At 41.6% G+C, this 17,915-nt stretch overlaps 1 protein-coding gene and 1 long non-coding RNA gene across 2 annotated transcripts; one reads left to right on the top strand and one right to left on the bottom strand.

Moving 5' to 3' along the window:
- Positions 1–3,393: 3,393 nt before the first annotated feature.
- Positions 3,394–11,708, bottom strand: tgm2l (transglutaminase 2, like). The gene is made up of 15 exons (XM_040024927.1): positions 11,637–11,708; positions 10,993–11,163; positions 9,994–10,224; positions 9,688–9,806; positions 7,444–7,572; positions 7,105–7,282; positions 6,784–6,925; positions 6,587–6,690; positions 6,090–6,232; positions 5,872–5,971; positions 5,635–5,780; positions 5,428–5,557; positions 5,158–5,318; positions 4,355–4,491; positions 3,394–3,902 (listed from the first exon to the last, which is right to left on the bottom strand). The coding sequence occupies exons 1-15, from the start codon at positions 11,650–11,652 to the stop codon at positions 3,719–3,721; spliced, it is 2,091 nt and encodes a 696-aa protein (XP_039880861.1). The 5' UTR covers positions 11,653–11,708; the 3' UTR covers positions 3,394–3,718.
- Positions 9,665–14,241, top strand: LOC120729398. The gene is made up of 2 exons (XR_005694928.1): positions 9,665–9,809; positions 10,967–14,241. It is a non-coding gene; the product is annotated as an uncharacterized LOC120729398 (long non-coding RNA).
- The last annotated feature ends 3,674 nt before the right edge of the window (positions 14,242–17,915 follow it).

Raw genomic sequence — 17,915 nt, 5'->3', positions numbered from 1 at the left:
CTCTGTATCTCACTGTACATGCGTTTAGTGACAATAAAAGGCATTCTATTGTATTCTATTCTATTCTGTAAGCATGTCATGTCTGGACCACAAGAAAGTAAACAATAACATTAAATTTAAATAATTCAGTTTGATATGAAAGACGGATGAGCTGATGATGTCGGAGCATACTACCTTTTGTCGGCTGCCCTGTGTGCATCCCACTGTTACCGGAAAAATATCGTGTGGCATGGTTGCAATGGCTTTTATTTTTCTTTCATCTGGCTCAATGCCTCCAGCAGAAAATTTGTCTCCCAGAAATGTTATTTCCTTTACACCAAAATGACACTTTATCCATTCTCCCTCACACGTTGCAGCACCTTCACCAGTCTTTCATTATGTTCTTGTAGGGCGGAGCCCCAAATAACCACATCATCAACATAACAGCGAACACCTTGTAATCCCTCTAACATGTTGTCCATGGCACGATGAAAAATCTCAGATGCTGAGATTATGCCAAATGGCATTCTGAGGAATCTGTACCTGCCAAAAGGTGTATTGAAAGTACAGTATTTTGAACTTTTCTCATCCAGCTTTATTTGCCAAAAACCCTGTGCTGCATCCAGCTTTGAGAAGTATTTGGCGCCTGCCATTTCACTTGCAATCTCTTCATGCTTTGGTATCTGGTAGTGCTCACGTTTTATGGCTTGATTTAAATCGCCAGGGTCCATGCATGTTCTCAAATCATTGTTTTCATTCCTTTTATCCACACACACCATTGAGTTTACCCACGCAGTCGGTTCTTCCACTTTTGTAATAACCTGCAGTTGCGACATCCTGTCCAGTTCTTTCTTTAAACGGTCCTTCAGTGGAGCCGGGACTCTACATGGTGCATGGATCACTGGCTTTGCATCCTCTTTCAGCTGGATACTGTAAGTGCATGGTAGACATCCCAAACCTTTGAAGACACCCTCATAATGCTGTACAATGGAGTCACCTGCTCCTCGCTGACCACTTGCTGCTTCTGCACAGCTGATGTGGTACACTCTCTCTACTAGGTTCAATCTTTTGGATGTCACGCCACCCAGCAGTGATTCACGACCCTCTGGAACAACATTAAACAATACATCATAATCTTTGTGTTTTATTGTCACTTTAAGTCTGCATTGACCACTGCTCTCAATATTCTTCCCATTGTAGTCTTTTAGAGGTACCCTTTTCTTCATTATTTTGGGCTTTGGTTTCATAGCATTGATCTCTGTCATGCTGATTAGGTTTGCCTGTGCACCTGTATCAGTCCTTAGTGTCACCAAAGTTCCTTGTATTGGGAGTGAAACAATCCACGTAGCTTCATTATCTGAGCGTTTCTCACTGTCTTCTGCTTCGTTATGCTCACTTTTTACATCCTCAAGTGACACCATGCCCACAAAGAAAGTCTCGCTTAAGTCAGTCTCTTCAACTACATGCACCGATTTGGTTTTAGACAGACATTGTTTGGCAAAATTATTTTTTTCCATCGCTTTTCAAACATCTTTTGCCATAAGCTGGACACTGTCTCGGTTCATGTCTGCTACCACATCGCTTACAGGAGTACACTGTATCTTCTTTGCTGGACTTTTGTGACATATTCTTCTTCATTTTCTTTTTAACCACAGCTATTCTTGCACCATCATGTACTGCAGCGACGCTCGTCTCATTAAATGTCCTTGCATGCTGCAGGGCTACCTCACTTGCATGACACAGTCTTTCTGCTTCATCCAGAGTTAGTTTGGAATCTCTGAGCAGCCGTTCTCTAGTCCGTTTATCATGGATCGCATACACAATTTGATCGCGAACCATAGAATCTTTCAGCTCTCCAAAATCACACGACTGTGCCTTAATTTAGCTTCAAATCAGTCACAAAGCAATCAAAAGTCTCTTCTGGTTGCTGCATCCGAGATCGGAAAACATACCTTTCATATACTGCGTTCTTCTGTGGTGAACAGTGTGCATCAAACTTTTAAACCACTTTGTCGTACTTATTCCTGTCACCAACTTCCTCAAACGTGTTGAAGACTTCAATGGCTTGAGGACCAGCTACCGTGAGCAGCAAAGCAATTTTCCTGGCATCGGGTTTAGAGTCCAGTCCCATGGCAGCCATGTACAGCTCAAACTGCTGCTTAAAACACTGCCTGTTGCTGTCCACATTCCCCACCAGTTTCAGTCCTTCCGGTGGCTTCAAACTTTCCATCTCAAACAGAACTTTGAACTGCTATCGCTTCCACTTTTACTCCTGGTGCCATTTGTTGTCTTCGTAGCGATTGTTAAAAATAACACAGCATCCACTTATGCCTTGCGAGCTACTGCTCCAAACATTTTATTAACACCATTCATATATCACACCACAGACCAGTCTTCTTTTATGTGCTCCCCTGGAGGCATTCATGAGCTTTCTTAAATACAGTGCCCCCTGCTGGTAAACCTTATCATTACATTAATATATACATATCAACACAACCGGGTCTCCCAAGTCAAAACTTCCACGGTCTATGTTTCACCAATAATTAGAAGAATTAACTCCCCTCAAGCTTTGATTCATGCAGTGACGTGCCATTGCATGCCGCCACCTTCTGGGATAACTTGGGATGTTCCCTGTTCAGTCTTTTCATTGGAAAGAGTTTGCAGCTGTTTGACAAAAAGTATGCTCTGCTCTTCTTTTTCAGTTGAAATTTCTCCGTTTAAGGTGGTCTTTGAAGTATTTTAGTATAATAATAATAATAATAATCGATTGGATTTATATAGCCCTTTTCAAGGCACCCAAAGCGCTTTACAATGCCACTATTCATTCACTCTCACATTCACACACTGGTGGAGGCGGAGTTTTATTTCTATTACTGAAGAACAAATATTTCCAGCCTAAGGTTTATTGGCAGGATTTGTAAAGTAAGGATTAGCTGGTGTTTTGACTATTTTGAACTGACTTTGTGTCATGGAGTTTGATCTGTTCTGTTTCCAACTGCTTTTCATTAAACAGTGATTCTGCTGCTGATTCTATAAATTTAGATCTAACTACTCTAAACTTTATCTTTAAATTTTTAATCATCATTTATATTGAGGGCGTGTGTTCCTCTTTATTTTTCTTTTTTCCTTTGAGATTTTATATTTAAAATAATCCATCATTTTTTAAAAGTTTTATAAATGATGAAATGTGTTAAATATTTGAAATGGTCTTGATTTACAAAATGTGCTATAAACATATAGACGGGTTCAACTGTTTTAAGAAAAAGTAATAAAAAAAACTAAAGTAACTGGTAGAAAAAACTTCTGTATATGTGTTTATATATTAGCTGAAACACAAATATTATAAAAAGTGCATTCATTTGAACTTTGTGATTACAAACAGTGAAAAAGAAACAAACAAAAAATACAAACAACAACAGAATTTCCTTTATTAGAAACCTTTAAACTGTCGGCCAGGCGCCAAAATTCAGCAGAAAAACCAAACCGCAAAAGTCAAAGGTAAGAAATGAGACGCTAACGCAGTGAAACCGAAACAAAATGCAAAATATGATAATGCAAAGTCAGAAATGTTCATACCTGGCACATAGTGGCTTCAAACTAATGCTTTATCATCATGTATTTGTGGACTTTCACAGGCTGATGTATGTGGAACATGTTTTATTCCACATACATGCTGATTGCTCGATGGCTCATCCGCTCACAGGACACGTCACATCGTCTCAGATTATTTAAAGGTTGCTTAATAACGTTCTGTAATTTCAGGGAAGATATTTCTGTACTTCTTGCGGACGACCACTGTGGTGACTCCCTTGACATCTTTCAGTCGGTCAGAGTCAAAGTCCACCAGCAGCTTCCTCACCCCAGTCCTCATGGGTGAGAAGGACACCACAATGGACACCGTCTGTCCTGGAGAAATGTCCCCACTGGAAGAGAAGATGCATGTGTTCTTTATTTTGTTTTTTACTGACTGCTGTATTTGTGCCTCAGTGCCACATTAAAGTCATCAGGAATAACCTACAAGGGCAGTTTATTAGAATCAAGCCACTGGTTCACACATGGAAAAATCCCTGTTCAAGGACTGGCCTTTGGACCAACTCTGTCCTGGCCCAGAAAAACCGTATTATTACACTGAGGGATCCAGATGACCACAGCGAGTCCCTACTGCGCTAGGCAGATTGTAAAATACTGATACTTTTAAGTGATTGAGAGGGCTTCTATAAGTATATACTTATAGTCTCTATGTAACAATACCCACCCACGCACTCATTTATCCCACATTTTCCCAATGTTGGACCCATGCCTCATTCTTCATTCACGCGACAAGCTTTGCTTTGTGGGCTAAACTTTTGTTCTAAACAGCAGACCCATTACTTACCTAACATGGATCTTAGTGGAAGAGAGTAGGCCTGCACCCTCCACAGTGAACACACCTCCTTTTAGTGGAACTGGTAAGGGATTGGTGAAGGAGATGGAAGCTTTTACTTGTTCACGAACAAAAGCCTTCCCAGGAACCTGGAGAAAGAGGAGACCGCTCTGTGTTCTAGAACGTCTACAAAGTATCACCAAACACAATAACACTGGATGTCACGTTGTTTGGTTACATTTTTTGAAATGTGTCTAAATTCAGCCAAATGTCTTTCTTTGTGAGGATAGCCGAGTCTTCCTGTTTACATTTCTTCTTCTTTGGGCACTAAAGAAACATCACCAGCAAATACATCTGTGTGTCCTACCAGGTTATTATAGTTCAGTCTAAGTTCACTTCAAACTAAAACCAGATGTGAAAAAAACATTTTAATTAAATAAAATACAAACCAAAATAAAAATTACAATCTTGAAGAACTTAAAAATAAGTGAAATGATTTTGTGGACTTGAGGTGGTTTTTGGACGTGTTACTGAAACTGAATGTCTACAAGGCTGCGAGTCAACTGCATTCACAAAGTGTTTTTACTGGAATACTGATTTTCCAGAGTCTTCCTCTGACGTGTCCCCTCCACACAATATTAACTGAAAAGACTCAAACCAACACTGAAACTAGTAAAAACTAAAGTGAAAGATTTTCAAACAAAAAAACCTGAACTGGGACAAACAAACCAGCTCTGACTTACAAACAAAAAGTTAAAACGTGTTAGAAAACATAAAACTATAATAACCCAGGTGACCCGTACAGGTGTTCCCACCTGTATGAAGACGTCAGGTCTGCTGAGTGGGATGTCAGTCACAGTCAGGAGGGGCTCGTTCTCGCCTGGAGCCTCTACGAATGCTTTCACCCTGATCAGATGATCGTCTGAGACACACTGGGCATAGTCATCGTAGCGCAGACGCAGCACTTCCTGCTGAGCTGATAACACACAAACACACAGCATCAAACAGCATCCAGCTCTTACAGAATTACAAGAGCAGCTGAGATGTTACTTTGTAACATGTCAGAGCTCATCTAGGCTGCTGACCTTTGTGAGCAGGCACCATCACAGTGGTGGTCTGCCTCTGGCAGTTCCCCCGATAGAGAGAGCTGTAAGTAACAGCCGTAGCCAGCATGGTCAGCTGAACGTGAGCATCCTGGTCTCCTTCATTCTTCACCTACTGACAGAATGACTGTGTCATGAATTCAGGTTTAGTTCATCCACTCATTTAGCTGCAGTGTGAATAGTCCATACCTCAATAATCACATCAAAGTCTGTCCCAAACACAGGCTTGGCGTGCTTGATGGACAGCTGCAGTCGTCCTGGTTCTGAGCTGTCACTGAGGACGTCTGTCACCCGACGCCCCGCCTTCTCGTACACTTCTCTCTCCTTCTTGGATCCTGTGGAGAAGAGAGTTTTCATGAAGAACTGCCATGAACTCATGTAAACGTTATTTATATGCTCCTGCGTGTGTTCTGCTTTCCAGCTAACCTTCAGGATATTTGTATTGCACAGTGACGTCGTCTCTGAAGTCCCCGTAAACACTTTTGGTGCTGATGTTCCTACCCACAGTGGTCTGGTCCACTCTGATCTGTGGAAGTCGGAGAGACCATTAGAAATGATTATCTGTTATAAAAATGTGTGTGTGTGTGTGTGTGGTTACTGCTTTATGAGTTGGAAGATAGAAAAACTGAAAAAACAACACATACTTTTCTCCGTTGGCCATTTCTCTGAACGATCCAGTGGATGATGTCAGCGTTCACCTCTGCAAACACAAACGGAGCATCGTACTTCACTCCCAGATTTCCCTCCTTGACGGCCGTCACAGGGCACGGACCACAGCAGAAAACCCCTGAAGCACAAACGTCCATTTATTTAAAAGCATTTCCTGCATCAGTAGAGAATCACTAAGTGACATCAAAACACTTTTAACAATTATTATTCAGGTTGATGACCACCCAAGTCCATCTGGAACTAAGTTTTGACACTCAGGAAACAACTGTGGGACTTTTCTGAACTAAATAAGGTTTTGAAAAGTATTTTTTTCATGTGGAAGTCAAACTATCAACATCTTTGTTTTAGCTCTAAAGAAAGTCAGCGGTGACAATCCTCACAGCCGTTCATAACGATGAAATACAGAAATGAGTTTACACAGAAAAGTACCAGAAAAACATGTGGACTAAAACATCAAACGTTAGGACCGTACCATCGCTGAGTTCTTGAGGGGTGGGATCTAAAACCTGCCAGCCATCATTTCCTTTGGGGAGATCATCTCTCCTCATCCAAGACTCCACCCAACAGTGGAAATTCCTAAAACCATGAGGACGGAAAACGTATCACCTCCCGTTAGATAATGCCATATTTGTGTATTTTTTCTGATCGTAGGAGTTCCTGTGATCCTACCAGCTGCTGTCTCTCCCTCCTCTGCTCTCCAGTGGTTGCAGGTTTTCATCCAACAGGAAGTCTATAGAGAGGTTTCCATCGACATCATGAGCTGAAGAGAAGTTGGTGATGAGGCGTGTTGGGATTCCCAGACAGCGCAGCACTGTGAAAAGATCACACGCTCCAACTGAGACAAATGATTTGTTTCTACATCCGATGTTGTGAATGTATTTGTGCTGAAGATCTGGAACGATGGAAGTAGTTTAAATGACAACTGCCACAGAAGGGATGCTTTTAAAGGAATGATTCAGCTATCCTTGAATGCAGGGAAGTCTGTGTTACCTGTACATGCAACAGCAGCAAACACCCAGCACTGGCCATATTTCACTGCTCTGACCCCAGCTTTGCTCCACTGACGGAGGATCGGTGCGCTGCCGGTCCACCGGTACGGTGCAACTCCATCAGAGTACGGCTCAGTCCAGCGCCCAGTCAGCACTCCTCTGTCATCATTAGAGTTCACCTGCAAGAGTTCACCTATCAGACTCAGGATCTCTGCTGTGGCATTCATGAGCTGCAGATCATGTTCATCATGTGCTCACACAAATGAAACCAAATGTTTTCCCTCGCGCTGTTTTCCAGCCGTTAACATTATTTTCAGCGGAAGCCAGAAATGCTTCTCACCATTGCAGTGATGATCCTGCTGACGTAGACGGGGTCAAATCTCTGCTCAATGTCCATCTGTGAGTCTCGCAGAGCATCGTTGGAGTTATTCAGGACTTCAAAACAGATGTCCATCACATAGTCCTCAAACTGCAGGAGAAGGAGAACGCCAGTGAGAGAGCCCATAGAAGAGCGCCTAAAAACAGGAAAGGCTTTTCAGGAGAGATTTCCTGAAGAACCTTTTTCTAAATACTAAATGTTTCCCATCGGCTGCCCAGTGTGTGCAGTAGGGGAAATAAGTTTTGGATTCTGTGCTGATGACTTTTGATCCTCAAGAAGATTATAACTTAGTACTTGGTGAAGAAACCCTTTCTGACAACCGCACATGTCAGGGGGGATTTTGGTCCACCCCTCTTAACAGAAACACTCCTTCAGGTTTATTGGCTGCTCCTTAGCAACTCAAGGCTTCAGCTCCCTCCACAGATTCGTATTATTTCCCCCACTGTACGTGTGCATCTGTTACACCCACAGTCTGCCTGTTAGTCATCCTCTCTGCCCTCGCAGCTACCTGTGAATGGGTGAGCCTTTGTTTGTGTGGTCTGGTTACATTCTGACACATCGCATCCAGATGTTTCCTCCAGACAACTGACAGATTTTCAGATCCAGCCAAAGCCTGAGAGTCTCCGCCACACTGCTGTGACAGTTCACACCAGCCCCCTGTGGTAGGACTCGACTTAAGCGGTCAAAGAAGTGCAGGAGACTGATGCTGTCCAGTGTAGCAAGTGATTTATTTTGTGACCCAAACAATATTTACAAAGAAACAAATAAGAAACTCAACTCTATAATTAACTCAGTTCAAATAAACATAACTGAACTTAAATCAGCGGAAATTAAGGTCAGACTGCACACAGCTACACTGACCTGGACCTTTCTCTTGAAACACCTGAGTTCTTCTGCTTAAATCGTCCACTTAACCAAACAATTTCTCCCCTGGACTGTTCCATTCAGTAGGTAAGATGAACATGATTATATTCAAACCTCTACTGCTCCTCTTTACTGGCAACATAAACTCTGTGCTGTAATCAATACATATTACAACAATAAATCCATTTCTTCATAAACCCTCTAAAACCAACTTTATTAAATTATAAGAGTTCTTCCCCTTCTGCACTTGGTCTCTTCCTGTGACCTCAGATGAACCCAGAAGCTATAAAGCAGGAAGTAAAACTACATTTCCTCCTTTTGTTTCTGGAAGACAGGTAGGTAAGGTAAGTCAGGATACATATGATGGGTCTATCGGTAGTGTTTGTATGGGTCCCGGCTCACTATGGGGTAAGGGGGAATGAAGCAGCGGACAGGTTAGCAAAGGCAGCCACTAATCATGAGATAGTTGATCTGGCGGTGAATTTTGGTCAGGAGAAAGTAAAGAGTATTATTAAGCTCGAAATGAGGGGTAGATGGCAGAAACAGTGGGACGAAGACAGGAGGGGAAGGTGGTTATATAAAATTCAAAGGGGGGTGGGAGTGAGGAGATCCACAAGAAGGAGTAGGCGAGAGGAGGTGGTGGTGTCAAGACTGAGATTTGGGCATATGGGTTTGAATTCCACACTGTTCTTGATAGGGAAGCATGCCTCAGGGAAATGTGATTATTGTGGAGCGGATGAAACTTTGGAGCATGTTGTTTTGCAGTGTCGGAAATATACGGTAGAGAGGAGACGGTTGGTCCGAAATCTCAGTAGCATTGATATGAAACTTGATGTTGTAGGGTTACTACAGAGGGAGTCGGGGGATAAGTGTTATCAGGCATTGTTTCAGTTTTTGAGAGAAGTAAGGTTGTTTGGGAGGATATGAAGTGTTTTTTTTGTTTTGAGCGTGATTTCTGTCCACACTCCATAGCAGTGGTGGCGGTAATGCACCATGTAGTTGTTTGCCAACCGCCAATAATACGTAAAAGAAGAAGAAGGTAAGTTGTAAACAATACAAATTAACAGTTGAAATAAAGAACATGTTAACTTAAACTTGTAGGGATTGATTTAAACCAAGATGTTATATTATATAATCTGTAAAAGTGCAAAACATAAACAAACCCGGGATAGTAGATGTTTGCCTGTTGCAGACTACATGTGAAATATGGTTAAATCAAAACAAGAATGTTAACTAAGAATATAGACAAATGGTCTTCTCGCCCACTTTGTCACACCCCACTGGGCTGACAGACACAGATGTATTCAGCACAGTCGCACTTTAAATGTTTGTGTGTGTTACCTGTCCATAATTCCAGTGAATGCTTTTGATGTATTCCCAGGTCCCCATGTAGATTATTCCTCCTTCGTTCATGATGTACTCCTGAAGCTGAGTCTCGTCAGGCAGATACACCACATCATCTGGTAAACGCATAAAGACCACGACAGTGTTGCTAATATGAAGTCTTCAGTTGTAATCTGATCATTTTGCTTATTGTGGAATTTAATTCATCGTAATCACAGAAAAAGCAAATGAAACTCCGAGTGTGTCAGTGGCTTCAGTCTGACCTGCTGAAGCAATCAGACACACAGAGAGCGCACACTTTACCTTTGCACCAGGGGTTATAGAGCAGGTGGAAACTCATTTCGTCCTCTTTCTCTGAAATGCGTCCGTCCGGTGACATCAGCAGCACAGCCAGACTGTACTGGCCAATGATAGCATCTGCTGGACTGTGCAGAGTCAGCAGCATTTCATCTTGTGCTCCCTGCTGGTTAAACCACCACTTGTCCCCAGCTCCATGCACCTTCTGAACCTTGATCTCCACCTCGTCTCTCTTACCTGGTGAAACAAACAAAGCCTTCTGGGTCAGAAACAACAGCATGTATGGAACAGGTGTTCAGCTTTACACAGCAAGTGATGGTTATAAATCTGAACTGTTTTAATGATCAGGAGGAGTTCAGTGTTGGGGATCAATAGACTTATGTCTGTGAAGGTTCTCAGTCATCCAGCTCATCGTAGTCAAAGGAGCTTGCAAAGAAAAGCGTCTGGACTTCTTTAAGTTGCTTGAAGACATTTCACCTCATCAGGGGGTCCTTTTGTCCCTCTGTGGGGGGACCCTCCCACTAGGTTTAAATCTGGGACTCTCCACCATCTGACCCTCGAACTGAAGAAGCTTCTCGGATGAGAGGTGAAACGTCTTCAAGCAACTTAAAGAAGTCCAGACGCTTTTCTCTGCAAGCTCTTTTGACGATCAATAGACTTGTGTAGACCCAGTTTTGCTACATATAAAACTTAAATTTAAGGTCTATTGTACACACAATATTTACTAACAATCAGTGTTTGTATATGATTTCTTCTTTTACAAGAAGAAATTTCTTCTTTGTTATCTAATTCTTAATTCAATTTGAAGTTGTAGTTGAAATTGAGACGGCATAAGGAAGAACATACGAACTGATACTGACTTATTAATGAGTTACAGTTCTTATAAGGTGCTGACTGACTAAAGAAATCTTCCAAAACAAGATGCTTTCTTTGCAATGTTCCCCAGAAGACCCGAGTTTAATCTTTTCCATCTTTACAGCTCGTTCCTGGTCAGCCTGTACTCACCGAGGTGCAGGACTAGATCCAAGTGGTGTTTGGGGGCCAAAGAGCCATTACACTGCACAGTGATGGAGAAGGGCTGACCCCTACGGACAATCAAGCGCTTCTGATCGATCTCCCTGGTGCGGTGTGCCGAGTTGTTCTCACGACTTCTCAGATCCACATCACTAATCAAACCTAAGACGAACAGCAGAAAGTTCGGACATCGGTCATGCACTGATATCAGGCTTATAGAGGTTTCTGTCATATCGCCAAATAACACATTTACAGACTTGGGAGTTTCAGCTTTTTTTAAGCTGCGACATTGCTAAGAGTCAAGTCCATGATCATAGTCAAGATGTACGTCGGCTGTGCTGCTCTGCCTATGATTTTTCCAACTGTTGATTTTTCTTCCCTTTAAATCAGATTATTGACAAAGTATTAACTTTGCATAATCTGCAAAATTACACGTATTTGTTCTCAATGCATAGCTGCCTTCCTTCCTGTCCTAGTTTTGCTCAAAAGCTGTGAAAGCCTTCGGTGGGGACCCAGGACGAATCCTGTAGCACCCAAATGCTGATTCACCCGTCAGCACATTTCTCACACATTAAAATCCAAACTAATTTTGTACTAGCAGTAATAGCTGCAGTCAGCAGCAGACGTTCACTTGCCTTTGTGGTTGGCCATTGTGAATATCTGCTCCAAATGTCTTCACGCTGTCTCAGATTCGTGCTCGATGTCCACCAGGCTCATGTATTTATACTCTAGAGAGGACTTCCCACTTATCTGACACACACTCACCCCCCCAAACACTCGGTCATGCTGCTTCTCCTCCCTCTGTGACCTCTCACATACCAAAAATTACACTCTTCTGTGGGTGTAGGCATGAGTGAAAGCTTCAGAGGCTCTTTATTATCTCTCTTGAGTCTTTAGTCATTGTAACAAATAGAATGAAATCAAGAGAAAAACAACAATATAAACTTCATTCTGCACATTTATAAAGAAATAGCGACTCACGTCGACCAAAGCGCTGAACAAACACAACGGAACCAAAACCCATCAAATACCAATCAGAGTGGGCCGAATTATAACACCATGCAAAGAAAGCAGAAGCCAAAGCAGATGAAAGAAATCTGGTGCTAAACAAAGATCGTGGAATTACAGAATATATCGAAGCTGTCAGAGATAGAAGGCAGACACAGGTCTTAACCAAATATAGGCCCAGTGACCCCAAAGTGACACCAGAACAAAGAAGGTCAGGATCACGTGCCCACTGGTCTGGATACACGTCTTTAAAAAGATGTCAAATCATGCACTCGTACAGGCGAACTTGTGAGCTTGTAAGTTGTTGTATGTAACTGGTCCTGCGCTTTATCTTAACATTTCTTATTCTGTGATCTGAAGTTGAGCTGAAGCAGGAAGGTCAAAGTTGGGTCAAAGAGTCACAAAGTTGAGGTCAGTTTCCCCTTCTTGAATTACTAAAAAGAACTTTAGTCATCTAGCAAATGTCCACACCCAGATTATTCAAGAGCAGAGTGTCTGTGACTCTGAACAGTTATCTCTATTTAACCCATACACCAAATGTCAGCACCTCTGCAACACTGACACGGTCGGACTGCTGAATTTTAATGTTCAAGTAAAGCTGAAAAATAGCTTTAAGCTTCATGCTGCTGTCCTAAAAAACAGGAAACCACTATTTATAGTCATTCTAACGTATTTTAGCTACACATGACCTTTTGCCTTATTCTATGTAGGATTTAATTTAGTGACTTAAGTACACTGAGTCAAGTAGACAGTTGTGATAAGCTCCCTGAATTAGATAAGCAAATAACACTATGTAAGGATGGAGTCATGGGATAAAGGAGGGATTCATGTCAGAATAACCACAAAGAATATATAGTGAGGACTAAATTTAGACTTTAAAGTTATAATATCTGATGCTTTTGGACAAACTGAAAACAGACTGAAATCATATAAAGTTACGGAAAAGGTGAGAAAATAACTCATGCACATCTGTACACATATAAATCCAATGTTATTGCTGATGCTAAATCTTCCGGTGTTCTTTGAGTGGTCAGTAAGTTGTAATTGGTGCAGGCTGGTGGATGACCTCTATGAGAGGGAACATGTGTGCTTTGAGCTGCTGATCTAAACTAGAAAGAGACAGCATCACAGCACACGAGGACTGATTCAGAAGCACTTATGTTGCAACGTGTTTGTAAAGCCAGACAGTCAGATTTCTCTTTTAGAGCCACATCAGAACCGGCTCTTTTGCTGTCACAACAACACGACGGTTTCCTCACACTAAGCTTTTCCCGCCAGCCTGCTGAAACAGTGAGGCACACATCCAGAAATCTTGAATGAGTTCAACACGTAGTTGAAGGAGGTTAAGAAGAGTCATTTGTGTTTCGGGGGTTTCTGCAGTTACATTTTGTAGAGTCAATAAAGGTGCTGGAAAACGTGGACCCTGTCCTAATCTGCTGATGTAAAACAGTCTCTGTGACTTTGGTTTGAAGAAACTGAATGTGTTGGTGCAACTGGAGCTCTTCCTGCATTGTGTTAGATTTCTCAGTGCCCACCGAGTGTCTGTGCCTGATAATGAGGTCTGTGACAGACTGAGAGCACTGACAAAGCAAACACAATGAACACAGTGCAAAAAATAGCCTGAGGTGTCACTACTGTGTTAGAAGGATGACGCACAATGGGAATTAGTTTTTTGTAAACTACACACACTTGCACACTTTCACTAACACTTATACAGCATTGATATTCAGTACTGAGTCAGTTAAACATGTACGGCCACTTGACTCATTCATTTATGCCCGGCTCCATCTCATTTACAGCTGAAAGAGGCAAATTTGATGGAAATATCACCAGGACATATCAAAATTTGATCTGAAATCTGTTGTGGTTTCAGCAGCACCTGGTAGTCCAGACTGGGTCGTCATTTTGCTGAGTGGAGCCAAAAAACAGCAGAAAATCCACTTCTTAGATTTAATATGTTTGAATGCACTTTTTCATGAGTTCTCCACCAGTTTAGAAGTTTTATCTCTTTAATGGAATTACAAGGGCGCTGGCCTCATCTGACCTTGAAGCTTCTTGCCACTAAACTTCATCCTACTCCTTTTCGAGCACACACATTGTGTAGACATAGACATATACATGAAAACTTGATGTTTTTTAAAGTTTTAGTTTGTTTTTTTTGTTTTTCTTCTTTTCTCTTGTTATTTCACTTATATTTGCATGTTCGAAATAAAATTCTATCTATCTCTATCTCACTCATTGCCTGATTACCTCTGAGCCTCTGACCATGTACGCCCGTTCCTGTAAATTTAAAGCAGTTTATGGAATATTTCTCTTACAGCGCTTGGATTAACGCTTAGATTCTGCACTGCAATCGCATTTTAATTGTTTGATGTAATATCCACAGCGATGGTGAACAGAAGCAAAATCCAGACTGAGTTACAGGAAGACATTGTTTGTCTGATGCTGAACTGAGGAATGCTGGGATGGTCATGTTCGGGAAACCAAGGTCTTTAACTGACCTCAGTGTCCTGATCACACCAAAGTGTTATCAGAGTGACACACTGGTCTTTCACCCAATTTCAGCACAATTCTGTGGAAAACCCCACTGCTAAAAAGTTTAAAAAATCTTTTAGACCAGTTTAACTTTTATTCAAAGGACAAATTACGACATTTATTAATACACTGATGCTTTTAAAGAAAAAAATCTCCTAGATATAATTTGTCCTTTTTCAAATATACAGTACGTACACAGTACATTCCCTGCTTCATGAAGTATTTCTCTAAGATGAGTCTGAGACAGAATATGTTCCGGCGTGAGCATCAAAGTGCATGCAAATGAAACTTTAAACGAAACTGTGAAAATGTGCGATGGGAAGAAACCCAGAATGGACGAGATTTGAGCTGAGGTTGTGTGGAGTGACTGCAGACAGCTGGATATTTCAGGAAGTGATGTTTCCACAGATGGTTTCCGTAGAGTTGATACTAGCAGGAAAACACCAAGGACGATCTCAAACATGAAGAGAACTGTAGGTAAGTGCTTTGGGAAATGGGAAATTACAACAACATCAAACTACTATAACAGAGTCTGCACACAAACATGACATTAGTTATGCTGTAAAGCTAGATGATTGAGCTGGTCCTTAAATATACAAGATGGAAGGTGAGTGGACGAAGTGCAGGTCAGGGAGTCAGCTGGTGAGAGAACACAGCTGCGGGGACCTTACAGGGAATAAAAGATCTACCTGCTTTCACACAACAGAAGAGAAGCTGAGGGAGAGGACAGAGACTAGAAGCAGGGGGGTAAATAGAAAAAGGCAGCTGACACTAGAGACAACAGGGGAGAGTGACCGAACTCTGTATGCTGTAAAGGTGTTTCAAATAGTTTTACATTATTCCTGATTCACTGACGTATACTGAGATATAACTACAGAGGTTTAACCTGAGATCTGGATGTCACAGGTTCGAATGTATTTTTCAAATGTAGCTCTGTTACTGGAAAGTTAGAGACTGTTTAAGTACATTTAAAAAAAAGAGAAATAAGCAAATAGATTCAGAACTCAAAGATTTATATCTGACATCTAAAACTGCGATCTCACTCTTCATTCGAAAATCAATTTTCCTTTCCTGTTAGCTCGCGGATTAGCTACTGGATTAGCAAAATTCCGAAGCAATCCGAATTAGCCACAAGGTGCGATGTAACGAGCTCTCTGATTCGTTGGACAGACACAAGCTGGCTGCCTGGATTTTTCTATGCTGCTGTTTGTGCTAAAAGCTTTGCCCTGCTAACACCTGTGTCCTTGCACAAAGGCCGTTCAGCCTCGGGATTTACACTCTGCCCGACACCGATATGTGATGAATGAGGGGACCCTGCAGTGAAACGTGGAGCTGAAACTCTGACTGTGCGCCTGTGGACTCAGCCTGACCACCTGTTGAAGGTGGCTAACGCTAGCATCACCGAATGTAGCCCCGTTATTTGAAAATTTTACGTCGCAGCTGTACGAGCCAGCTACGTGTTTTGTAAGCTGTAAACTACAAAAAAATTTAAAATCGTTTTTTGTTTTTTTTTTAACATATATTTCTACTTGGAGAAATTTAAGAGGCTTATCCCTCAAAACTTTAAATACAAAAAAATTGCAAAAAATAGTTTACAACAACAGGAAATTTATTTTGAGCGTCTTCATAGTTTTATTTTGGAGATACAGCAATTTTTATATACTGCAGGAAAAACGAAAAAACAATCCTATGATGCAAATTTGCAAAGAAAACAGCAGGTGCATCAAAATAAACTATTTCCAGCAGTGCAATTCGAGTTCTAAGCATCCCAGAAACTATTCAGAAAAGTCAAACATGACTTATAAAAACACCAGTATAGGCTTTTAAGGCCTACAAGTAAAAAAACTACATTTTCCGCGAAAATGACATCACTTCCGGTTTCGGGCAGGAAATGGCGAACATGCGATAGTTCGCGTTGACGTCTTTTTCAATGTGGGAAGTGTTACGAACAGCTGATCAGATCGGTACAACTCCTCCGGTTTCATATGCAAAAAAAATTATTGCGCTAGCTTACGCGGTTCCGGTTCTACAGGGATTTAAAAATAGTTACGCAAAACGGAGCGTGCTGCTCTGACCGGCTTTAAAGGGTTAACAATAACAATGTATTGAATAATGACTTTAAAAAATAATATAAAATAGTGCAAATACTGATAACAGTGCAAATGTTTGCAGTATAAGAAATAAATGAAAAATGTAAACATCTATGTTTAGTGAACTTTGCAGTGTTGCTCTGTGGTGCAGCTACGACACTGTAACAAAGTTTACACACTGTGTCTACTTGATCCACGTCTGACTCCGCGAACCCATAATGTTTCCACACCACTGAAGTTTTTTACCTCTCTTTTGAACCAACAGCAGTCACTCTCCTCTCCAAATAACTTCTGCTTAGCTTTCCGAGCTTCCCTCGGGTCCTCTTAATTGTTGTGACGCGTGTTCGAAACGCAGAGAGGTGCGCTCGATTTGCCACACGGAGCAGCGCGAGAATAAAGCACGAGGGAGGTGCTAATAATCGGCTCAGTCATTTTTAATGATCATTGAAAGCCCAGATCGTAATCGAGATTAAAATTCAATTAATTGAGCAGCCCTAGGCACAACACAGAAGAGCCACCTCCACAGGACAAGACTCAGCTGTTCATCTGCATCTAAAGGTCAAAGGTCACTCTTTCAAGGATGCCAATGTTCACATTTTGGACAGAGAGGACAGATGGTTTGAAAGAGGAGTGAAAGAAGCATCTACGTCCACTGTGAGCGACCATCTTTGCAGAGGCGGAGCCAGACATTTGAAACACCCGGGGCTTAGCCCTAAAGGGTAGTATGCATGTGGGGTTTTTTTGTTTTGTTTTGTTTTTTTTTTTTGGGGGGGGGGGGGGGGGTTAGAAATGACTGAAAGATTAATTGGCTCTGTTTTGAGTTTTGTTCAAAAAAGAATGACTTCATATAGGGAAAAATATATATCACATGTGCAGGACACCTTAAACTAGTTTTTTAATTAAGCAGCGAGGCAGAACAAAGTCTGGCTGTATCAAGACACGAGGACTAAACCCCAATTCAACCAGACCCAGAACTGGTCCGGAATTAAAACAGGATTACAACAGTTCAAACTCATCACTACTTAGGATTTAACCAAGACAGAACCAGAATCAGAACTAGATGATAGTAGCAATAAAATAACCAGTTGGCCCTACCTTGGGAATGGAATAACCCATCAGCTCTGTGTCTTTAGTGGTGCAGTGGAAGACACTGAGAGGAACAGTGTTGGCAACTCTTTGTATCTCGTGAATCACAGCCTGGATGAAGAGAAGACATTTCTCATGCTTTGGCTTGGAGCAGAATGTATGTGTGCACCCAGAACCAGGTGGGCACCTTAAAAA

This window comes from Simochromis diagramma, unplaced genomic scaffold (genome assembly GCF_900408965.1).
Source record: "Simochromis diagramma unplaced genomic scaffold, fSimDia1.1 OVJJ01000293.1, whole genome shotgun sequence".
NCBI classification, from domain to species: domain Eukaryota; kingdom Metazoa; phylum Chordata; class Actinopteri; order Cichliformes; family Cichlidae; genus Simochromis; species Simochromis diagramma.
The sequence above is the reverse complement of the archived record's forward strand: the minus strand, read 5'-3'. Positions and strand labels throughout refer to the sequence as shown.